The sequence below is a fragment of the Macrobrachium nipponense genome, chromosome 28 (genome assembly GCF_015104395.2).
Source record: "Macrobrachium nipponense isolate FS-2020 chromosome 28, ASM1510439v2, whole genome shotgun sequence".
Classification (NCBI taxonomy): domain Eukaryota; kingdom Metazoa; phylum Arthropoda; class Malacostraca; order Decapoda; family Palaemonidae; genus Macrobrachium; species Macrobrachium nipponense.
In genome coordinates this window covers 16,578,584-16,605,871 of record NC_087217.1, presented here as the reverse complement: position 1 = coordinate 16,605,871, position 27,288 = coordinate 16,578,584, and the positions used below count along the sequence as shown (strand labels likewise).

Sequence of the window (27,288 nt, the reverse complement as noted above, 5' to 3'; positions counted from 1 at the left end):
AGCAGAGTTTACAACAAGCGGAGTATATATTGCAAGAAAGTAATTCATTCAAGTTACCTTCTCATAGAATATCAACTGCTATTCAGTGCATCTGTTTCAGTTGCACTGAAAAGATTGGAATGCAAGAGGCAAGTTCGAGCTACGTGCAAAGAATACTATAATATGATAAATTCCAGGTACTCAGTCAAACGGAATTTGAAAGTAGCTAGTACTTGGTGAGAGTGTGTGTTTCAGGCACAAGAGAGAAGAGGGAGCATACATCATTAAATTACAAGGTGTGGTGAAATGAGCAGTTTCAGAATAAATAATTAGAGAGAGAGAGAGAGAGAGAGAGAGAGAGAGAGAGAGAGAGAGAGAGAGAGAGAGAGAGAGAGAGAGAGTTAGTTTCAGGCACAACAGAGATGAGGGAGCATACATAATTAAATTACAAGGTGTGGTGAAATGAACAGTTTCAGAATAAAATCAAGATTGGCAGCTTATCAAGAATTCTCCCCACACTAAGGAGAAAACATTCCAGATCGAAAATCATTTCGACGTGGAATGCTACCTCTAGCTGCAATAAAAGAAAAAAAAAAAAATTCAACATTCACACACCAGATGTATGCAAGGGTATAAACTGAATTTGCCAAACGATAAAAAAAAACAATAATGGCATACATCAAAGTTTCCCCGTAAAGGAGTGGAAAATTCAAGTACAATTTTTCGACAAGAAAAATAGGATTAATTAAGACCGTAACTCTACAGAGCCATAGGTACTCAAGTATCTATGCTTGTAAGCTTAGGCATTACTGGGCCAATTTGGGAAAAAGACCCTTAAAAACACACACACACAATTTTTTTAGACGACACGGAATTCCCCATTAAATAACCCATGACGGAGACGAAATCTCAAGTATTCTTCCTGAGAAGAACTGTGGGGAATTCCCTATATTTCCCGTGTACTCAACGAACTGTAAGTTATTAAAAAAATAGGAAAATTTTTTCGGGTATTTTTTATCTAAACAGCTGTAAACGAGAATATATGAATATGTCGAGTATATAAATGTCCCTTGTCGCGTAGAAAACTATGGGGAATTCCTTATATTTAACCTCACTCAACGAACTGTAAATTACTGATGAGTTAGGAAATAATTTTGGATTGCTTTACACGTAAACCGCTAAAAACCAGGCTACATATATAAATGTGCCCTGTCGCGTAGAAAACTTTGGGGAATCCGTCTACTCAAGGAACTGTAAATTACAAACAAATATTTTAGGAAATAATTTTGAAGTGATTTACGTGTAAATAGCTGAAAACGAGATTATTTTTTTGTTTTTACAAAATTTTGTGCCTGCTATGCGTTAAATTGACGCACATGAATAGTTGGCAATATATATATATATATATATATATATACATATATATATATATTATATATATAGATATATATAACTATAGATATATATATATATAAATATACATATATATAGATATATATATTAGATATATAAATGTATAATTATATATATATATATATATTTAAAATATTATATGATATATATATATATATATATATCAAATTATATATATATCATATATATATAAATATATATATATATATATATATATATATATAGATATATATATATATATATATATAACATGTAAAGTATAAAAAGACAAACTTGTGAAGAGATTAATTTAAAAAAACAAAAACCTCACTAGAAAACGAAAGGTACCAACATGCACTGAAGTGGTCCTATGCCAAAAATTAAAATAAATAACATTAGATACTTGACTACTTACCAACCAATCACATAAATGCAATAAACATTAAAATAAGAATTAAAATTAAATACTTCTATTTCATAAAATCAGTCGAAATGAAAATACGTACAACTTCGCAAGTCCCAACAGGCAAACAAGCAAGTAACCCTAACAAAGAATACAGTGACTCTTGTCTTCGTGACACCCAAGGTCGCCACAAGCACTGGAGTGTTCAGTCTCCAACATCTACAAAGCATTTCCTTCTGTGGATATTTCCTTAAGGAGACTCCCATCAGAAAACAATACTCTTTAGAGGGTGAGCGGTGGGGTGGGGTGGGGGTTGGGGAGATGGGGCAAAATGTAAATTCAAACAATCGAATTGATGGCATAATAGAAAGATCGTGTTGGCACAAGGTCACCTAAAAATATATTTAATTTTTATTTTTAAAGTAGAGAATGCTGTAGAGATTTCGAAGCAAGAGGTAATGGTAGCATTGGTGTCTTTAGAAGGAGCAAAAAATATGTAAACATAATTCCTTTTGGAGAGAGAGAGGAGAGAGGAGAGAGAGAGAGATAGAGTCAGAGAGCGAGACGAGGAGAGCAGAGAGAGAGAGAGAGAGTCAAGTCGTAGCTCATGTAAAACACCAACATAGGAAGATATATATATATAAATAATATATATTATATAAATATATATATATTATATATATATATATATATATATATATATATATATATATATATTATATATATATATATATATATATATATATATATATATATATATATTATATATATATATATATATATAAGCTAATAACCACAGGAAAATGATAGGCAGAAGGTCAGTGCCAAGCGCTTTCTCTTGTTTATCAGGCATCGAGGAGGGTTACCAAATGTAATAACAGCGGAATGAAGATTACAAGGTAAACAAAAAGGCCAAGAATACCAGATGGTTAATTATCACCAGGGTAAAAACCAGAGAGATAATCCAGGACAATCAGAGATCACGCGGTCACAAACTAAAACCATAGATTTAGCCGCAAGAGATAAGGAAGCTTAGTCATACAAAATCCAAAAACATTTAGAAAACTGAATATATTACTTTTGTTGCTTGTATTTATCTACAACTCTATATATATATATATATATCATATATATATATATATATATACTATATATATATATATTGTGTGTGTGTGTGTGTGTATTATGAGAGAGAGAGAGGAGAGAGAGAGAGAGAGAGAGAGAGAGAGAGAGAGAGAGAGAATCTCATGAATTGTTCCAACTGGATGGAGCTCAGCATACCTCCTCACGGCACTCCCACTTCTAAGTATATTGTGGGGTATATTTTGAGGAAGCACAGACCGCTAACAATTTGTAGTTCCAAATAGGAAAAAAATAACTAGGACCGCTGCCACATTGTTTTTGGCCTTACTAAAAGTGGGACGGCAATATATATATATATATATATTATATATAATAATCAATATATATCTATATATAGAGAAGAGAGAGAGAGAAGAGAGAGAACGAAGTTGAGAGAGAGAAGAGAGACGAGAGAGAGAGAGGGAGAGAGAGAGAGAGAGAGAGAGAGAGAGAGAGAGACTGGTTGGTCATCATGTAAAATCATCTATTAGTCATAAGTGAAACTCACAGAAAAAAAAACTGCAATGTTCAACATCTGCCGAGAAAAAGGCGTGGGTTAAGCACTACATTGCAATCTTCAACCATCATTCTGTTAATACAACAATTTACTCATTTTTATTAATCTGTTAAAGTCACATATAAACTACAGTATAATAAGAACCACTGCCCAAATCTCTGTGATCTTGATAAGCCAAAGATAAACCTACCACTGTTACCCACGGTCTAATTTACGAAGATGTAGCCTAATTAATTCAAAAAAACATTTAAATGGTCATCAACCCTGTTACCCAATTTACCCCAGAAGTTTTAAACAAAACACAGGGTATCCATAAAGTCCCAGTACCATTACAAGTATTCATTGCTCAGAATAATCCTATGACTTTATGGACAACCTGTACCTTCAATAACTCACCCTACATCGTTAACCTTACATCGAATACTGAATGAAAATAAATTCATGCAAATAAATCATTACTCAATCAGATGTGTTCATGATGTAACTGCCCCCCTTGAAACCTATTTACAAGCCCAAAGGTATAAATACCTTTACTTGTAGGATTCTGCTTTTCCAACCAAGATTGCAGCTTGGCTTATAACGAGAGTAACACAGATCCACACGATTGTTACATATAATTGATTAAAAACAGGTTCATCAACTGCGTTTTCGATTAATTATTATTATTACCTACCCACATCCATGTATACATACATAAATGCTCAAAAATATCACAGATGCACGTGATTTAGTTATAAACGAAAACTACATCGAAAACTACAAGAAAATAACAAGTCGGATGATCCGAACAGCCATACCCACATTCATACATGCAGGGTACATTTTGTTTTCAACACAGCAGTTCCCCTGACAAAAGGTGGTTCCAGGTTAAGAACAATGCACTGTTCAAAGTCACGTTCATACTTCAATCATTCAGTCATGGATAAGTCACCTGTCAAAAAAAAAAAAAAAAATCATCATCAGTGACTTCATCTTCTACACACATTGAGCCTCTATACCGCACACGTGAACTTTCATTCAAATACCTCTTTCACAACATCTACCCAGTTTTCCTAGGGTTTTCTGTACTACTCCCTCCCAGCATTTCAGAATCATATACTCTTTTCACCAAACTATCGTCACCCCTTCTTTCCACATGACAAACCCATATCTAACCACATCCTTGCACCTTCACTAACCTCGTGCACAATTCTATGTATGAACTGATTCAACAACCCTTTCCATACATTCCAATCTTGGCTTCTGCAGACTTAAGAGTACCTCTCAATCTTTTACACACATCCTGTTGACTTACTTGCTTTAAGTAGTTCATGACTCGCCTCTTCTCTCAGTCTATCGTCATCCATTATGTTTATTCCCAAAGCCTCAAAGAAATCACAATTCCATTCTTCTGCTATCCTTATGAAATTAACTGTTCCACCTTTTTGCTTTCAATTAACCCAGACCCTAATTACCTTTCTCTCGCTCTTAATTACCAGAAACATTTTTGTTTGTAAACGCGTTCAACTCTTCCATCACTGTTTTTCAGTTTCTCTCTACTTTTCACAACTAGTGTTGTATCATCTGCAAACATCAACACTTCCACAAACATTCAAGATTGGTTTTCTTATAACATAGCTTTGTATGTTCTTCATCTGGTTTTTTTTTTTTTAATGATACTGAACAGCTACAGGGACATGACCAACCGGTGATCCTTTGTTGTGTTACCTATACCTCACCTACTCCGAGGGGCTATAGTAGATTCACATCAAGCGTGCTGTTGATGTCTAGACCAGTCCCTTAAGACGCTCCTGATTGACTGTTGATAGGCCAATAACACGGCTGGAAACTCTCAGACTTTCTCGAGAGTTCACATGGGTAGGATCTATGTTCCACTTCTCCTGAGGGATACGTCTTTCAAAAGTATCCCTCGGGAGAGGTGGAACATAGATCCTGCCTATGTGAACTCTCGAGAGAGAAAGAGTTTCCAGCCCTGTGAGTGGCTTATCAACAGCCAATCAGGAGCATCGTAAGGGACTGGCCTAGATATCGTATGCACGGTTGATGTGAATCTACTATAGCCCGTCGGTGCTCAAAACATCCATTTCTATATTGTTTGGTCGACAAATTGTAAAAAATATTAAAAACTACACACACACACACACACACACACATATATATATTAATATTATATATATATATAATATATTATATATAAGATATATATATATATATATATATATATATTTTTTTTTTTTTTTTTTTTTTTTTTTCGGCCGTCTACTTCACATTTACCAGACGGTGTTTAGTACTAGCACCTCGGAATAGGGGACGCGTAGATAACATGCCAAAGTAGCACCCGAACAACCCTTGTCTCAGGATGAAATTTGACATACCATTTAACAAAATCATCTAGTAAAGACTCTGTGTCCTAGAGCCTTGGGTGGGCACAATTCACTGATTTTCTCCATATGTGGAGTTCGCGCTCGACTACCATTCCGGTGGTCCGAAGTTCGATCCTCGGCTCGGCCAACGCAGAACCAGAGGAATTTATTTCTGGTGACAGAAATTCATTTTTCGATACAATGTGGTTCGGATCCCACAATAAGCTGTAGGTCCCGTTGCTAGGTAACCAAATGGTTCCTAGTCACGTAAAAATATATCTAATCCTTCGGGCCAGCCCTAGGAGAGCTGTTAATCAGCTCAGTGGTCTGGTAAAACTAAGATATACTTCTCCATATGTGGGCTTCGCACTTCCTTCTCATTGAGTTCCCCTATTTTAATTACATTTACAGACACAGTATCATCCCTTTCTCTGAAACATTACCTAACATCACCTCAACATCATAATGATGATGTACCGCTAGAAACTCATCATTACACACGTCAACTTGCTGTGCCATCTACTCTGTACTAACACATAATCCAGCAAACTTTCCCTTAACATTTTCTTGTCCCCAAGTATACTTATCAATAATATTCTTTAGCTATATATCCTACGTATTTCCAACAATCTATCCCCTTTCAACAATAATCTCTCTATTCTCATTTATTACAAGAAATATTTACCTACCAAGAACCAAAAACATCATCTGTCATTCACCTTCGCAAGTAAATAACCTAGTACATTTCATATTCTCTGAACTCAGCCCGCCACAGTTTCTGACTCACTCAAAATCAATATCTTTCACTTTCATTCTTTCCTATTCCTTTACCAATTACCATACGTATTTGTAGGTAGTCTTTCACCGGCCCCTATAGTCTAGCTCTTCATCACTCAGCCACTAAGAACACACCCACCCTATAGGAGCCGAACTCCCATTTCCTGCTAAAACACGTAACTTTACTATATGAAACAAGTAAACAATCAAACACAACTGTACATAGTCAAAATCCCAACAATTACTAGATATATTTGACTCGTTTCCCATTTCATTTTTGCAACATCAATACAAGGCAGACTGATGCAAGAAGCCCCATGCCTAGGGAATCTTCTTACTTTCATATTAAGCAGAGAGGCGACGATGCTATAGTTTATTTTCCGGTATCTCACGGGTACGAAAAGCATGACTGCGGATTGATCTCGTTAGACTCATCTGCCATCTCGGTTCGCAACCGTCCGCTTGGCACTCCTCTGCCCATATATAGTATAATATATATTATATAATAATATATATAATAATAAATAGATAATAAAAATATATTAAAATATAGATAATATTATATAATATATAATTTATTTAAATTATATATATTATATTATATATATATATTAATATAAACATATATTATTAATGTATTGTAAAACAGTATATATATATATTATTATATATATTTATTAGACATATAGAATTTAGATTATATATATATATATTATATAATATTATATTCGAACCGCACAGCATTTTCATGTCTTCTTTTCCTTAAGTTACTTAATATTATATCACTGTATTAATAAGTTTACCTTATAAAAACTGACAAAAACAACTAACAAATATAATGCTCTTCATTTAGCCTACTGTACTGTACTACCAACAACGGTATTAAATATACTTGCGAATTTTATATCAAAATTTCTACAAGGTAACATAATTTTTTAACAAAATCTTACGTTTTGGTACTAAAATTCATTACATTAAATAATTAAGAAATTTTAAACCAGCATTTAACGAGTTTAAAACAGTAATACGTTTAGAGAGAGAATAAATGACCACGAGAGAGAGAGAGAGAGAGAGAGAGAGAGAGAGAGAAGAGAGAGAGAGAGAGAGATTTTTATCTCTCTGTCCATACTAGGGAAATCAATGCATGCTAAATTTCCCTCTGAGGTTTAGTTACTATTTTTATAGTCTTGGATTTGTTATTAGCATTAATTGAAAATCTGGCCTAACAATAATAATAGAAAAAGGTCAAGCTTCAATTTTGAGATGTAATTTCAAACCAAACATTATTAATTCTCTTCTTCTACCACTAAATAAGTGTTACAAAGAGCGCCATGTCATTGCCAAAATCATAGTCTACGGCGATAAACTGTCACTAGACCTAATGAATGCACTGGAATTACACATTGATAACAATGTAAACACGCAAGACAACGTATTTAAAGATTAATAAAAGTTCTATTTACAGTACTTATTCGTTATACAGGAATAAGGCAAGCACATAATTAACCGCTCTTAACAGATGGGAACTTCGTGTCCTTACGAAGAGGAGCATACAAAAGCAAAGAAGCAACACTTAAGACAATAACATTCGCATACCTGAGCGACATCAAATTCTGCACCATCTCTTTCCCAAGGTAGTGGTCAATGCGGTACATTTCTTCTTCTCTGAAAAGCGCCGAGAGATGGTTGGACAGTTTGGCAGACGATTCGGAATCCCTGCCGAAGGGCTTCTCGATAATAACACGTGTCCAGCCACTCTTTGCCATGCAACACGCCTTGACATTGGACGTGACTGTGTCGAACACCGAAGGAGGGAGTGCCAGATAAAAGATGCGATTGGCCTTTTCTGTGCCAATCTTGACCATCTCCTGGTCTAGCAACTCGTAGTCCCGCCGCGTGTCGTAGGAACCTTTAACATAGTGATTGACAGACCAGAACTGCTGGTACCGTTCCTGCTCATCGTCTTTCACTTTCATGTAAGGCGTGCATTTCTCCCTTATCTGTTCCACTGTCAGTCCGGAGCGTGCATATCCTATGAACAAGGTGTTTTCGGGGAGAAGTCTGTCTCTATATAACCACCACAAAGTCGGGTAAATCTTCTTTTTCGCGAGGTCACCCGAAGCACCCATCACAACAAATATGTGCGGGGTCGATGCTTCGAAGTTGGTCTCGCCGGGAGTCCTGCATGACTTAAGACTTTGACGGATTAAGGACAACATTTCCTCCGCTCCCGCCGAGTCGCTCTTGGCTACTAAAGGTGGCCTAGGCATCGTGTCGCTAGATCGTCGAGTGCCGACACTTACAAGACTTCCTTGGTCTCCTGTCACAACACCGCACACTAAACAGGTATTACCCAGCTTGGCGGAAGTTCCTTTGATGAATTCTTATCACTTGCTTAGCTAAGGAACTTCTGACATCGAATACTAACTCGTTCAGGTTGTATTGAGAACTCACCCATGTCAGCTGTGCAGTTATTGCCAATTTGAGATTAAGATGCACTTTTTTTATCCCAAAGAAAAGCCTTTATGTAAGCTGAGATTTTTGTATCCATAAGAAAATTCTTAACAAGTCTACACTTAATTGAAACCGAATTCCCACATGCCCAAAGTTATGCAAAACTTATTACATAAGATTTCTAGCGATATCTGGCAAGTATTCCAACGTCTATTGTACTCTAAATCTCACGGATTTCGTTTTCTTCCTAATTCTCACGATTCCTAGTGAATGCTTTGGACTTGATGGGTTACATAAGTCTTTTTGTTTGTGTATTTAAGTATGTGTACAACATGGAAATGAAACTGTTTCAAAGTACCATAAGGCATAATACCATCTTCATCAGAAGTTGGAATATCATAACGTAGAACAAGTACTTGTAAGCCCATTTGCGATGTGGTACGAGCTTTGAAATTTCATTGCGTACTGCAGAGAATTACCATCTTCCGGTAACATTTACCTGGGCGGATTATTGTAAAAACCGCCTGCAACTTTAACAGATAAGTCTAACCTATTCAGAGTTGCGCTGACGGAGAGCACGACTAAAATTGGCTACGCTTCATGCATTTTTCAAGAGTATTCTAGGAAGTTAGGTAGCGGTACATTGCACACTCATCAAGAACCAATCTATGATGATATATATATATATATATATATATATATATATATATATATATATATATATATATATATATATATATAGTATATATATATGTATGTATGTATATGATTATATATATATATGTGTGTGTGTGTGTGTGTGTGTGTGTGTGTGTGTGTGTGTGTGTGTCAGACTAGTCACAGGGAATTACAACAACAAAATATCCCAAGAGCACTTTCAGCTAAGATGGCTGCAGATATCTGCTATATATATTTTTTAAACAGTACTAATCAAGTATTTATTTGCCTTACTCAATTCAGTCTTATGGTGTTTACAAGTCTCTTTTTTTTATTACTACATTTATATAATAAAGTGAAGTTGAATACTGATAAAGGAAATACGTGGTCCTGTTTTTTTATTTAATTGTTAGTTATCTTTTAATACCGTACTTTCACACACACCCAGAATGAGAGAGAGAGAGAGAGAGATAGAGAGAGAGAGGGAGGGGGCCGGGAGAGAGGTCTCTATCTTACACCCTAATCCAAAGTATGAAGAGAGTGGGGCGGTCCATTTCAAATCATTCCCCCATACTACACAATGGCCGTGCACCGTTCTCCCTACAAAGATCAATACAGAAAAGTTGTTGCAACGGAAATTTGAGTTAAAAACACGCTGTTGAAGATGACATGTATTTTTCATGTTTATCTGTTTCTGTGTTTATTATTTATTTTTCAAATGTTCCCAAGCGTTTCCTTTCATATTCTTATGCTGTTTATTTGATTATGTTTGAGCGTTCAAAGAAAAACGCAATGAAGTTACAAGTTCTCTTTCACTGGTGTGCGCGCGGGAAAGAAAGGCAGTGCGTACTATTCTCTCTCTAAGAGAGAGAATAGCACTAGTCTATATAGGCTAGACTACCTGCTCTTATGCCCTTTCTTTGTAGTAATAAAGATGGACGACACGCTCCTTTCTTTTCGTCCAATAATCATTTAGACTCTGGATGCAAAAGTTAATCTGGATTCTAGGGTAAAAATAAATAAATAAATAAATAAATAAATAAGCTGCTATCTTAGTCTCGTTGGCTCTGCAGCATTTATTGGACTGATTGCTGCTCTCTATAGATTTCTACAGTCTGTTGCAAGGCTTAGTAAGTAACCTATTATATACATTATATATGTGTGTGTGCGTGTTTATTATAAAGATTAAGACTATATTTACCTTGAGGTATTCAGTAATCTTTGAGAATGAGGCTGCTAGCTCAGTGACCTTCGTCAGTTGACTGCGACCCTCTGTAGTCGATTGTCAATGGGTAGTACACAGTTCACTGCTTAGGTTAAAATAAGCACAAAGGATTTATAATGAAACAGGCCTAAGTCGTTCATCCTTCTCCCGATGTCTATCTTGGGATTCGCTTGTGAGGTATGACTGGTAACCACTGGATTACATAATACTACATATATATATATATATATATAGATATTATATATATATATATATATTATATATATGTGTGTGTGTGGTGTGTGTGTGTGTGTGTGGCACATAGTATATCAGATCTGGTTGATGTCATGTATCCATAGTTAATAAAAGAGGGCCCTTGAAACTTATTGATTGATTAGGCTCCTTGAGTGTATCGATTATTGATTATAATCTGAGATATTCTTTTACTTGACCGTCAAAGTTAATTTTGTCTGCGATATAAACGAAGCGAAACCGTCTTTCCTTCTGCCGCCAAGCTTTGGAATTCTCGTCCCGCTTCTGTTCTCCATAGCTTGTATAACATTGCTGCTTCGAGTAAGATGAATGAATCGTTCATCTTTCGCAATTTGCCTCATCTTCTTTCTTTCTTTATCATTTCCATCTTTTTGACATTTACTGGAGAAGGGTATTGCTGGAATTTGCTCTTAGCGAAATTATTTAGTATATAAATCTCTCTCTAATTTTGCTGACTCTCATTAGCATTATTTATCGTAACACGTATCTCTGTCGTCGCATTTCTATGACCCTGATAAAATATGACACTTTCTCTTTGTTGCCAAGGTACCACAAGTACCCTGTCAGGTATACTTTTGAAGATTTGTTACATAATACACTCTAGATACTGCGTGTTTTTAATGTCGAAATTATGATAATCTTATTGTCTCACACCCGAAGTCGTTTCACGAAATGCTATTCATTGTGTACTTTCCTTGCAATGAATGAATCAATGAATAAGTGAATAAATTAATTAAGGAAAAAAATCAATGAATAATTAAAAATAAAAAACGATGACATTATACTTGCAAGTGAAAATAGCATTTTGGTTGTTTTACTTGAGAAAGTGCCATTTTCATATCCAAAAATGTATCTTTAAATAAAGACTTATAACACCAAACGAATTAATAACTGCCAGATAATTCTGTTTATCTAAAATATCATGTCGTCCTATCTCTATTTATAGATTAAAAAATAAAGAAAAACATAGAAAGCCTGTCACCTACGAGTTGTGCTAAACAGCTAAGATAATTGAAAACGTATTTCAATGACAGCGTGAGGGAAAGTCACTCTAGACCACGTCCCTGGAAATCTTAACCTTATTATTGATAATTCTCTCATGATGGTAATAATGCCGATTGCTTCCGCTCTCTCTTTCTCAGTCAACCCCTTTCTTGTTTGGTGGTTTGTATGGTATTTTTACGTTGCATGGAACCAGTGGTTATTCAGCAACGGGACCAACGCCTTTACGTGATTTCCGAACCACATCGAGAGTGAACTTCTATCACCAAAAATACACAATCTTTAACCCCTCAATGGAATACCCGAGAATCGAACTCACGGCCACCATCGTGGCAGGAAAAGACCGTAACGATCACGCCACCGAGGCGCTATTCAACCCCTTTCATTCTTTTGACTGTACCTCCATTCATATTCTTTCCTCCATCTCACTTTACAGTGCAATTGCGAGGTTTTAATCCTGTTACAATAAAAATTATTATTATCATTATTTACACTCGATTTCCCTTTCAGCGCTGAGTGACCTCATAGGTTCAGCTCTTGGTCTTCGGCCTAAATTGTATATCCTTTTCTCTCTCTCTCTCTTATCAAGCAAGGTACTTGACCAGAGAATATCCTAAACATTTTCCAATGTATCACCTATCTCTTCATGCAGTTTTCAAAATGTCTGAAAATGTCTCACGAACGAGTCTGAACGGTAGCTTAAATTATAGATACTTTGGATACTTTATGCATTTAAATTATAATCCTTACTTCTCCTCCTTCTTCTTCTTCTTTATCTTCTTCTTCTTCTTCTTCTTCTTCTTCTTATTATTATTTTATTATTATTATTATTATTATTATTATTATCATTATTATTATTATTATTATTATTCAAATGTATAAATTGTAATCATTCCTTCCTTCTTCTGCTTCTCTTTTCTTCTTCTTTTCTTCTTTTCTTCTTCTTCTTCTTCTTCTTCTTCTTTTCTTCTTATTATTATTTTTATTTATTATTATTATTCTTATTATTATTATTATTATTTATTCAAATTAGTATTCAACAGATGTATAAATTATAAGCCTTCCTTCATCATCATTCTTCTTCTTCTTCTTCTTCTTCTTCTTCTTATTATTATTATTATTATTATTATTATTATTATTATTATTATTATTATTATTATTATTATTGTTCAACTGTTTAAAATTTCGTTTCTCTGAAATAATCTTCTTCAATTACACAATGACAAAAATAGCTATATTTTTCAGTTCACGTTCTAAATGTATACCTCATTTTTATAAGCAGAGTTCTGTCTTCAATGAGAAATATTTGAAAAAAAAAAATTTTCCTACTGTGTGACACAGTTGTTTACTATATCAGTAGGTACCGAAATTTTTCATTACTAGCCGAGAAGTAATTAGAGAAAGAAGAATTTTCTAACTTAAAATAATAATAATAATAATAATAATAATAATAATAATAATAATAATAATAATAAAAATGAACCCGAGTTAGTCTCATAATCAAGTACTCTTTTCTTAGGCCTACATTCCACCCCTATAACCGAAGAATTAGGTTCATCTGTTCTGAAGGGGGAGTAGAACTCCATGGCTGATAAGAATCAAAGTCAGCTAAATTATATCTGCAGACGTTGTAACAATCCGCTGCCATTAAGAATGACACAGCTCCTTCCCCAATCTGCCTAATAATCGCGCGTGTGCCCTGTCTCCAGTCATCAATCTACGGTCATTAGAAGATTAATGAGTTCTTTACTAATACTCGCGCATGCGCCATAACTACAGTCATCAATCTGCGGGGTTTAGATTAAGAGTTTTAAGTAATAACTGAGCGTGCGACCTGACCTCAGTCATCAATCAATGGAATTTAGATTGCGAGTTCTTACTAACAATCGCGCATGCGCCATGACTCCAGTCATCAATTTACGGGTCAGATTACCAGTTTCCTTTACGAGAACATGACGCGAAACTCCTATTCTTAGTCACGTGATTGTGGTCAAGGACCCATGAATGGCGACCACACGCGTCACGTGGATAGCGTATTGTCTTTCTTACTCTTTCGAGACAATTGCAGGCTGTTACAGATACTTATAATGTAGAGAATGATTGATTTATCGTGGTACTGTTGTGAATAAAGAATTCTTCAACTTTCCTCCCAATTTACGGAACTGTGAAGGCCAGATTAAAAGTTAAGGAAGTAATTTTATTTTAGATGCAAACGATAGATTACGATTAATCAAATGAATATTTCCAGCGACAGTCAGGCCAAGGGTTTGTACTAAACTATTAAGGCATCTCCATTTTACCTGACACTGATTAAATAAGTAAAAATCAAGACTATATCATTGCGAAATGGTAATATGATTAAAATAAACTAACTGAGACAGATATATTTATTGCGTTCTCAGTAGCACTGCAGTCATTGTTTATATTGGACTTCTGAGAGCAAAAACCGAAGTTATACTGCTAGATTTCCTTTTAAACGCACTAGAATTGTTTGTATTCAGTTCATATTCAAGAACAGGGCCAACCACCTTTCACCGTTGGCTTAATTTACATCTCCTGAAATCTAACCTCTCTCTCTCTCTCTTTTCAAGTGCTGTACTAAGCTGTTGGCTTAATTTAAATCTCCTGAAATCTAAACTTCTCTCTCTCTCTCTCTCTCTCTCTCTCTCTCTCTCTCTCTCTCTCTCTCTCTCTCTCTCTCTCTAACAAAGTGAGAGACTAAGTTGTTAACGTAGAATAACTTAAACAAATTATTCAAATCATCCATCGACTATCCACTGTGTGTTGAGCTAGATCAAGTTCCCGTGTAGATATCGCAGGCACACAATAGCAAGCACTTGAGCACTGTCTGCCGCTAGCAAGATAAATCATTATCTCATTATTTTCAAGGGTTTTTAATTTAGCGATTATCGCCCAAAGGGCTCTTGTACTCTTTATCCTCTCAACAAACTGGCAGGACGCTTTCGTGCAAAGGAGATTATAATAGTGGTTAATAAGGTAATTAGACGGCATAAAAAAGCTTATTCAGCATTAAGAAGAGCGAAAGAATAATATGTCATTATGTTGCTAACGCCTAGCTGCATGTCAGTCATTAAAATCAAATCAACTCGGGCATATCAGTGGTTGCACCGTTTTGTATAGAAATATTCTCAATTTATAACACTTCTTATGTCTATTGTAAGGTTATGGGGCTACGTTAAGAAGTTGTGATTACTCATGGGTGCTTGGTAGGGCATCTGTTTTACCAAACTCATCCAGTTCTCACAGCCTGGTACAGCACAGAAGGATAAAACACTCTACGGGTTTAGCGCGCCAGTTTCCACAATCATACACACTTCCTGTGTTCTTATGTTTTAAGAGAATTCGCTTTAGCTTTTTGTCGTGAGCAAGTAGCCAACTGAAAACGAGCTTTGTTCAGAATGTGGTTTTAAGAATACCAGAAGCAAAAACATCTGTAAAAACAGAACATTACTGGAGATGATGAGAAGCAGATAATTCAAGGGCATAAGGCAGCATTTGCAATTTCCATTAGGTTTTTTTTTTTTTTTCATTTACTCCTCAATAGTCTAATAGTCACAGAATTGAGAGAGAGAGAGAGAGAGAGAGAGAGAGAGAGAGAGCTGTGGGCTGATTATAGTATTTTTTATAATCTGGCAAAAAGGGACCAAAATATGCACAAAATTCAATAAACATTTGTGACTGACTATGAGTAATAAAAACTATTACTAGTGTATTACAAAATCAATATTTATAAGCATCGGAGGTATTTTGATGATATAATACGGGAATAAAAACCTGGCATTAAATAAAAAAAAATGTATTGCAAATGTTACAAAGAAGGCACTAATTTTCAAGACAATATTATACCACTTCCATTTATATATATATATATATATATATATATTATATATATATATATATATATATGTGTGTGTGTGTGTGTGTGTGTGTGTGTGTGTGTATATATATATATATATATAAATATATACTATATATAGTACAAATCAAAGTGGAAGCAATATTGTCTTGAAAAATAGTGGGTTCGCTAATCTTGACATGATCCCACGAAAGATAATGCCTTCTAAACTTTAGATGGAAGAGCTTAAGGGAAATATAAACGAAAATGTATTAATTTATTAATATATTTTTGCTAAAAAAAAAATACATTTTATCCTAAGAGTAATAAGGAATCATTATATATTGTACCGTTCCATGTGAAAACCTGCAATGTATTTAGTAAGAGATAACTCATAATTGTAAATTTTTTTTATATTCATATATATATATATATAGATATATATATATATATATATATACTGTATATACGTATATATATATATAATATATATATATTATATATAAGATATATATATATATACTGTATATACTGTATATATATATATATATATATATATATATATAGATATATATATATATATATATACTGTATATACTGTATATAATATATATATATATATATATATATATATATATATATATAACTGTATATACTGTATAGATATATTATATATATATATATATATAGGATATATATATATATATATATATATATAGATGTAACCGGTTTCTCATAATTCCTGTCCCGTGTCCACCCCTGAACTATATTAGTTAATCGTAAGCGTCACGTAAAAGCTTAATTTCTTCACGCATAAATGCTTCGAAAGTTAAGGATACGAGACTGAGGCATAACATATGTGCCAATGAAAAAAAAATCAGCCATTTTAGATAGAGGTCGAGAAAGGTCATATATATAATAATATAATATATATATATATATATATATATAGATATATATATATATATATATGACCTTTCTCGACCTCTATCTAAAATGGCTGATTTTTTTTCATTGGCACATATGTTATGCCTCAGTCTCGTATCCTTAACTTTCGAGGGGCCGAGCATTTTATTGCCGTGAAGAAATTAAGCTTTTACGTGACGCTTACGATTAACTAATATTAGTTCAGGGGTGTACACGGGAAAAACAGGAATTATGGAGAAAACCGGTTACACACACACACACACATATATATAATATATATATATATATATATATATATATATATATATATATATATTATATATATACCAGTATATACAGTATATACAGTATATATAATATATATATATATATATATATATTATATATATATATATATATATATATCTATATCTATATATATTATTTATAATTATAATTATATATATTATATTATATCCTATCTATTATATATATATATATTATTTATTATATATATTATTATATAATAATATAATTATATATTATATATTATATATGAAATATATATTATGAAATAAAACAAATAAAAAAAATTGACAATTATGAGTTATCTCTTACTAAATACATTGCAGGTTTTCACATGGAACGGTACAATATATAATGATTCCTTATTACTCTTAGGATAAAATGTATTTTTTTTAGCAAAAATATATTAATAAATTAATACATTTTCGTTTATATTTCCCTTAAGCTCTTCCATCTAAAGTTTAGAAGGCATTATCTTTCGTGGGATCATGTCAAGATTAGCGAACCCACTATTTTTCAAGACAATATTTTTATGGAAATGTTTGTTTGTTTAAAAATATGTTTATGGAAATGTACATTTTGTTAAAAAATATGTTTATGGAAATGTACGTTTTGTTTAAAAATATGTTTATGGAAATGTACATTTTGTTAAAAAATATGTTTACGGAAATGTACATTTTGTTAAAAAATATGTTAATGGAAATGTACGTTTTGTTTAAAAATATGTTTATGGAAATGTACGTTTGTTTAGAAATATGTTTATGGAAATGTACGTTTTGTTAAAAAAATATGTTTATGGAAATGTACGTTTGTTTAGAAATATGTTTATGGAAATGTACGTTTTGTTAAAAAATATGTTAATGAAAATGTACGTTTTGTTTAAAAATATGTTTATGGAAATGTACGTTTGTTTAAAAATCTGTTTATGGAAATGTACGTTTTGATAAAAAAATATCTTTATGGAAATGTACGTTTTGTTAAAAAATATGTTAATGGAAATGTACGTTTTGTTTAAAAATCTGTTTATGGAAATGTACGTAATGTTTAAAATTGATATAGATATACCATTATATATATATATATATATATATATATATACTAATATATATATATGTATATATATATATTTCACACACCAAGAAGAGAAAGCTTCGAAAAGCGTTCGTTTCAGAAAGCACCCACAAACTAAACTTAGACACCACTAAAAGTTTCAGGGTATATCTCACCTGACCTGCATGAGATTCTGAACCATCTCCTTGCCCAGGTAGTGATCGATCCTGAACAGTTCCTCCTCGGGAAACAGCGACGCCAAATGCCTCGACAGCTTAGCCGACGACTCCGAATCTTTGCCGAAGGGCTTCTCGATGACGACCCTCGTCCACGTCCCATCTCCTCCCTTCCCCGCCATGCAGCAGCCCCTGAGGTTGGAGGTGACACTTTCGAACACCGTGGGCATAACGGCCAGGTAGAACAGGCGGTTTGCCCCTAGGCCCGCGGTCTGGTTTATCAGCTCGTTGAGAGTTTCGAAGTCGCGCCTCTGGTCGTAGGAGCCTCTGAGGTAATGGTTTCTCCTCCAGAAGTCTTCGTAGGATTCCTGGTCCTCCCTGGTCACCTTCACGAAGGGGGCGCATCTCTCCCGCACTTGGTCCTTCGTCAGGTCGGATCTGGCGTACCCGAGGAAGACGGTGTTCTTCGGGATGGAGTTGTCCCTGTAGAGAAGCCAAAGGGTAGGGTATATCTTCCTCTTGGCCAGGTCGCCGGAGGCGCCGAAGATCACGAAGGCGTAAGATTCGGTTAAGGAACCCATGATTCAACCCAAGGCTTCCTTTTGGTTAAACACTTTTAGACAAATTCGATCGACGATGAAGTCTTAAAAAAAAAACAGAATGGTTTAACGAAATGTGCTACGAGACGATCTCTCGGTTTATCCCTTGGATGACTAACCGGGGCCTCGAGTCACATAAAAGCAAATAACCTCTCAAGGCCAAAGCAGGACGTGTCCCAACATCAACACCACTGAACGCCAACTGAGTCTCCATACTTCATCCCTCGAGCAAGAAGCAACGAAAGGAAAATAAAAATAAACACACGATTAAAAAAAAACCCACATCCTTTTTTTTTTACTGTCCGTTGTGGAAACAGCTTCAAAAACACGTGAACCGTATGTGACGAGCTGGTTGCGTTGCTAATTAAGAAACCTCATGAGAGATAACGCTTTTCAGAGTCATAGAATTATATACATATAGATCATTGCGTCCTGATTAGTAGTATTTTGTTAATGCTGTCGTTTTAATTCTTTTATTTTCGTTATCACGTGTACCAGATAAAACGTTGCCTCTGGGTTTCCAAAGTCATTTATTTTTAGAATGCGGAAGGTAGCTCGGATCGGATGACCTGATAAGGCTCCTGCTTATCAATAACAATAGTCACGACTTCGGAAAATGACTGCAGATATGCATAGAATTTGTATTGATGATTGATGATGTCATCTGGATAAAGATGACGGTAATCACAGTAATAATAATTACAATAATAATCGTTTTAAATTGAATTCATAGATCACCTGATTCTGTTAGAGAGAGAGAGAGAGAGAGAGAGAGAGAGAGAGAGAGAGAGAGAGAGAGAGAGAGAGAGATATTTAATCCTGGTATGAAACTGCAGGATTAAAAAACTTCGATTCCTTACGTTCGTAGAGGAACTGGAACTGAACATAAATAATAAACATTGGAGGGAAGTCACAAGGTGTGTATCTGAAAAATACATTAGGCCTGTGGGTAAATCCTTATCCCAAAATTCAAGGCGTAGGTTCCTGTACCTGGCTTTAGGATTCTAAGTAGAAATGCAATGGACCAGAATGAGGCTTGGAAATCCCAGTGAGAGAGAGAGAGAGAGAGAGAGAGAGAGAGAGAGAGAGAGAGAGAGAGAGAGAGATATGGCGTAGCATAATATCCCAATAAAACATCCTGCTAGAATTCTAAGTAATTCTAAGTGATTAATTCATTGCTTAACGTTAAAAAAACTCTGGATAGAATCATTTCTCTCTGAATCAAAAGTCATTCCTGACGTGTTCAAATGGTATTTGAGATGAACGAATGAAAAATGGGATTCAGTGGAATTATCAATAAATAGCTTATAATAACAATGTCTTAGCGACAAGCATAGCGATCATAATTAACAGTGCAATAAGGATGATGATAATGATGGTGAGGACGCAAAAGGGTAAAGTAATAAAAGAGGGGAAGGGAAAGCAGACGGAAGATAAGGGGAATGAATAATAAGAGGAGAAAAGGTAAGAGAAAGAAGGAAAGGAAAAAGGAGAGAATAATAAATCATTATATGAAGAATAGTGAAGGGAGAAGAAAGAGAATGAATGAAGGGAGAAAGGAAAAGAGAGGAGAGGGAAAGAGGCGAAGACGAAGAAGGTGGATGAGAAGGAAAATGGATAAAATAGAGGAAAGAGGATGACGATCGACTTTATATAATCGGTGTAGTTTTTTGTAATTGTTGCAAAATCATCGTGACTTTCATTTTTTTTTACTTCTTACCACAAAATATAAACCACTCCTTTTTGCCCCTTCGAGATGGGTTGGGGTGGGGTGTTGGAGAGAACTAGGGCGGCTACCCTTCGATTCACAGGGCATTTTCGGAATGCGGTTGCTAGGTCTACATCCCAACACGGGTTGTGTAAAGGGTTAATGCGGCTAAGGAGTGTGATCATGTTGAGTGGTCACCCAACCCACCACTGACCACAGCCAACGTTGCTGGTGTTCTCTGATCCAGACGTATGCCGACCGTGACATTGCCGTCGGCTGAAGCCCGACACAGAGAAATAAATAAATAAATAGGCGAAATAAAAAGATAAATAAATTCCTTAGATCTTGTCAAGAATTAATCATTTACTCCCATGACGATCATAAAAATTTATCAATATATTTTCTTCTTTGTATTAATATTTCGCTAATTACAATTCTTTCAGTAATGCCATTTTTGGTTTTTCGTCATTTTAAGCTGGTCCGCTGGTGTGGTCGCTAGTGTCGTGACATGCCGTTCACATGTCGTGAGTTCCCGCCTCACCCAAGGCGAGGAAAAAAAATAACTGGCTCTGATATCATGATCAGTTACTGCTGCAGTGTGGGGTCTGTGGAGGGAGGTTGAAACCAACATTCTTTGAAAGCTTGAATTTCAAGTCATTGGCCCCTTTGGTGTGCTTGTTCCATCTGAATAGGTTTCATCTACTGAAATAATAATGATAATAATAATAATATTATTATTATCATTATTATTATTTGGGGGCTATGATAGCGCCCACACCCCCCCAACAAAAAATAATAATAATAAATTAGAATTGAATTAATAATAATAATAAACTAGAATTATATCATGGTAATAATAGTAATAGATTAGAATTTAACTAGATTTTCAATGATGAAATGTATATCTACCTCCACTCTGTATCAAGTAACCAATGAACACTATGTAACTTGCAAAATATGGAGAATGACTCGACCTTGACATTCCTCAATAGGCGGACCAAAAATACCATTGATATTCCGTTCACGTATGTAATTCGCGACAAAAATTCACAAGAGGCTCAGAGAGTGATGGGGGAGTGTTGTTGCAAGCGACAATACCTTCGTTGTCTCTTAGCAAAGCAAAGGCACTGCGGCAACAGAAGTCAGTGACGTCTAAACTTAGAATTTTGGTGAAATCTGTCCAGAGAAGAAGAGTTTAAAATATTCCTATTTATTTTTATTTGAAAGAATTGTCTCGCACTTGAGTGTAAGCATGGTATTCAACTATGTAGATAATTAAAAAAATAGACAAATATAAAAGAATGGTCTCTTCTAAATATAAAACAAATATTAGGCAACAGTAGTACTCAAGCATCTAAAAATAGATAAATAAATAAAATAGTATTCTGCTTCTGCAAAGGTTCATATGAATTATTAACAGCAAGTCATACAAGCGATAACTATTGTCCCTATAACTAGCAAGCGCTAATTGCTACCAGTTTGAATGATTTGCTAAAGAGTTTGCCTTAATGTTTTTGATGATGGAAAAGACAGCTTCAAAACGGAAAAAAAAAAAAAAAAAAAAAAAAAAAAAAAAAAAAAAAAAAAAACACTGACCTTCACTGTCAAGCCATCTGGTTAGGATCCTCTAAGGGTCTATTCTTATATGCATTGACACTCATCCAGAACAGTAGTTATCATTAATAAATCATCTTTTAATAAACATTTAGATGCAAAACTGAAGCATGGTATACTAATATGACAGACTACAATTCTGAATCCATAGCATTCAAGAGGAGAGGCTCCCCTACCCCATGATACTCTTGGGTTATTATTCTCCCAAACTGGGGAATTATCGAATTTCCTCTGTATTTCCCGAATAAAACCGGTCTCTTCTCAAGGTCTGCCGGCATCGTTACTCTCCAGAACCAAGTTTGTTTTGAGAAGTTATGTCGTCTCGGTCTCTTTATCATAGAAAAAAATGAGAAAATTCAAGGATCCTATTATCGCAGTTTGAAGATTCCATCCCTTCATTATATTAAGAAAAAAAGGGGGACCCTATATATATCAGTAGTTTGCGGATTCCAAGAAAACTCCTACCAATCAGTTCAGATTTGAGTATCAATTCCTGCACTAACAAGCCGTGAAAGTTTCTTAATCTATTTCAAGACAGTTGAGACGAAATACACACACACACACACACACACACACACACACACACACACACACACACACACACACACACATATATATATATATATATATAATGAAATTAGCCCATAGAAACGCCAAAATATAGAAAGTAAGTACCATATTTCAGAGACTGCTGAATAGAGAGACAGCAGTCTCTGAAATATAGTACCCTACTTTCTATATTTTAGCTTATCTATGGGCTCCTTGTATTAGATGGAATTCTGTTGTAACAGAACATTTTTATATACCAGTCATATATATGACATATATATATATATATATTATATATATATATTATATATATATATATATATATATATATATATGTATATATATATGTGTGTGTGTATACACACATACACACACACACACACAACACACACTACACACACACACACACACACACACACACACACACACACACATATATAGATATATATATATAATATATATAAATATATATATATATATATACGCAGAGTATCTTTACCCTTAAAATTATGTTATGCTTCCTTACGTTTTACTAGCATGGGCACCTGTTTCTTCATATTCATTCTTAATAAAAATAGCCCAAAACTCAATTGGAACAGCAATAAGTCAGGAAAAATGGAAAACAGAAGGACAGAATGAGAGATGAAGGTCTAAGTAAGAGTGATTCCAACAAAAGAGGCCGAAGCTCGAGATGTTAGGAAAGAGAGAGAGAGAGAGAGAGAGAGAGAGAGAGAGAGAGAGAGAGAGAGAGAGAGAGAGAGAGGAGCTGAGCAAGTGAAAGGTCATCAGTTAACAAGGTCGTGAGAGATAAGGAGAGAGAGACGTGAAATGATTGTGAAAGAGAAGAATGAAGTGAGGAAGAGAGATAAGAACTGAAGCATGGAAAACGAAAAGATGGAAAGAGGAGAATATTGGCAACAGATAACCCCTAAATAGAACACAATGCTGAACAAAAATGGAAATCTAAAATAAACAAACATTGGTGCGTGGATGCTATGTGTGAGTCTATGTTTACACAGAATTTACATGTTTGGTGCATAGATTCAGTCAGTTTTCTGCATAAATGAAATTTGAATAATTTTGGTTATTGTTGAACCACAAGGAAAAATCTAACCAAGATCAAATCTCTCTCTCTCCCTCTCTCAGATTTCTTACCGCCCCTCCTCCATCAGTCACGCCAGTGGCCACCACTTCACCACAAATTTTATTTTTTTCCTATAGTGCTAGAGTTGAAATTCGAGAGGTTATCGATCTAGGCCTTTCTTCCAAACTTTAAACACTCAAAATCCCCCATGGTATATGGTTTGTAACTATAAAACATAACATTTTAAACAAGTTGCAAAGCAAATTAGGATTAATGCTTTATGGTAGGTAATCTATTCTGTGGAATAATTTTCAAATATTACACAATGCAATAACGCATATAAATCAAAGCATTAGAGCACACGAAGAGGGGATTCCTCTGTCAGTACTAAATGGAAAATATCACCTCCTGATCTTGATCCGAATACATCTAAAAATCATATAATCCATTTCTTTGGGCTACATCTCTCTGTTCCATATGATTTATTTGTAGTCTTATAAAATTTTTTGAGATCTAAAGAAAGGAAATCCTAGAGCCAGTCAATTTTTCCTCGAGCCATTACCCTCATCTCCAAAAATTTTCTTATTGAAACTTGCATAACCTATACCATTATATTAAATATAGTGCAAACAGGCAGGTATCTAAACATAAGAATACAAACATCATTTGAAATCCACATGCAACAGTCAATAAGACCTGTTACATAAAAGCGTTATGTATCTCTAATTCCCCGAACTACCTGCTATTTAAAGATCCATGACTCGTATGACAGTAAGTCAAACAGAGGTCATACTGTCGAGACAGGGTCAGCGGAGATAAAAATGAAAGTGACGAGACGCCACCTTTTGTTCACGTGAGACAGAGCTGTGCGTCGTCTCTATCCCGGAGGTCGCTAGTTATAAAATCCCTCGGATGATTAGATAACGTATCATCTGCTAGATCAATATCACTTTCTCTGAAATCTCGTGAATATTGGTTGCATACTCTCCTTCCTTTAGCTTCTCACAGGGTCTTGTTGCTACCCATTATCGTTCAAACTAGGCTCCTAAAGTCTGCTGGATGTTATGGTTACATTTTTAAGGCTACAAATCCAGAAATGTTAGTCTGCATTTTGATTCCATGCTGAAAGTCTGTATAGGATCTCTACTCTTAGCCTTTACGGTTGTAAGGACGGCATTTCGCCAAATGTCCGTCCTTCCCCTGCACATACTTTTTATACAATATACTAAAAAGTATGTGCAGGAGAAGGACGGACATTTGGCGAAATGGTGTCCTTTCAAATTCTCCCTACATTCATAGGCTGTCCGTACAAAGTTCACACCAAGAGATCGTTGCGAGCAGTTCGTTAATGTAAAATGTCTTACTTCCAATCTATTCATCAGAGGGTGTACTATGGTACTACGTGTCTATAAACCGGGGAAAACAGTTTCCAGAGATGAAGCATTACGTTTTAGTCATTGATGCTTTTATCCAAATCTTTCTACCCCGAAGTTAATTATTATTGTTATTTATTTGTTTATTTATTTTTACCTTACTGTGACTGTATAACATGATCGCTGCCTTTAGGCAGTGTCTCACGGACAGGTTTTCCGGCATCTTGTCAAAAATCTTGCAGCAAACTTTGTACCAAGTAACAACTAGTTCCTCAGTATTTTCGCAAATTAAATTCGCGCGCGTTCGTTAATGTGGTGTCACACGAACAGGAGGAACGTTGGCGACCACTTTTGCCGCCAACATTGGCCATATGGCGCAAAGCTTAGCTGGAAGATGCAGAAAAAAAAACACCTGTATGACTCTATACATCAGCCCTCCTCTCTTACCTTAGATAGAGAAGGTTCTCCACCATCTCTTTGCCGAGATAGTGATCCATCCGATAGATTTCTTCTTCTTTGAAGAGTAAGCTTAGGTGCTTGGTAAGTTTGGCCGCCGATTCGGAATCTTTGCCAAAAGGCTTTTCGACGACAACTTTCGTCCATCCTTTTGTCTTCGGCAAGCAGTAGCGCTTGATGTTGGAAGTCACGGGTTCAAACAGCGTCGGAGGAAGCGCCAAATAGAACAAGCGGTTCGTCGACTTGGACACCGTCTTGTAGATGAAGTAGTTGAGATATTGGTAATCTTCCTCGCTTTCGTACGACCCTTTGAGGAAGTAATTGATCGACCAGAATGCATCGTAGATGTTCTCTTCCTCAGGGTTAAGTTCAATCATACACCTCTTCTTCAGTTGGCTCAGCGTTAGGTCAGCACGTGCATACCCGACGATGGCCAAGTTTTTAGGCAGTAATTGTTTTTTATATAAAGAAAACAGTGACGGGTAAACTTTTCTTCTGGCTAAATCTCCCGACGCACCGATTAACACGAAAACGTCCTTGACCTCTTCTTGAGCTACCATTGCACACTGTAAATGTTTTCTTAAAGATAAAAAAAAAAAATTCGTATACTTGTGCTATACGAGCAATTGCATATATATTTCAAGCACTTTTTAAATAAAAATCACTCATAAGAGCATTCTGATCAACGCTACTAGGCCTATATTAACCATCACCATTTCTGCGTAATGTGTAACGGCCTTGTAGCGAGAACATAGATTTTAAGAACACCAAAACAATGATGTACTGACGAAAAGTAAATCAAATAAACCACGAAGTTTAATGTAGATCTCTTGTAGACCTAATTACATAAGGAACCCGCGACCTAGCTGCTTCTCGGTATGCAACTGAATTCTGAAAGCCGTTGGATGAGAGAGTCCTTAAGTGTGTGCCAGAGATCTTCCTACTGATTTCACTCGTAATTTGAACTTCAAGTTGTGTTGTTACAACTTCCATTCCAGGAATCAAGACTAAAGAAAGTATACAATTCCTAAGATTATCTAGTTATTTGTTACATATTAGTTCTCTGTACAGGGCTCATCTCTTGACACAGCTACAAGCATGCGTGGTATATAAATTTCGATCTCGCGTAAGTAGTAAATGTCAGCGGAACGTTTCGTTCTTGGGAACTGATCTGTTTATAGATGCGAGACATTTGGAATGTAGTTCAGGGAAACACATTCCATTGCTGTATACGGGCTTAGTCTTCAACTGAAAAAAGAGAGTAGTAGCGTTTATCAGCCTAGCTAATACCAAACTTGAACAAACAAGAATTTTACGCACAATCTGGGCTGAAAGATTAAACTGAACGGTATGTTTCAAAGGACGATCACTAGATGTTCACACTGTGAAGAGCATCAAAACACTGACGGCAATGAAACACGAGACTTGTAACATTTAACCATCTTAATTCTTCACGTTAGAAAAGTCG

The 27,288-nt window shown here is 35.1% G+C and overlaps 1 protein-coding gene across 3 annotated transcripts in view; it reads right to left on the bottom strand.

The window, feature by feature from the left end:
* The window catches only part of LOC135201461 (glucose-6-phosphate 1-dehydrogenase-like), an 81,851-nt gene extending 55,456 nt beyond the window's left edge, over positions 1-26,395 (bottom strand). The window contains exon 1 of one of the 3 annotated variants that reach the window (XM_064230429.1): positions 25,812-26,395. In XM_064230429.1, coding sequence (XP_064086499.1) covers positions 25,812-26,380 — 569 coding nt within the window. In that variant the 5' untranslated portion in view covers positions 26,381-26,395. Of the gene's footprint in view, positions 1-8,149; positions 8,985-18,437; positions 19,245-25,811 lie in introns of those variants that run through there. The other 2 variants (XM_064230427.1, XM_064230426.1) reach the window with 2 other exon arrangements.
* Between the last annotated feature and the right edge of the window lie 893 nt (positions 26,396-27,288).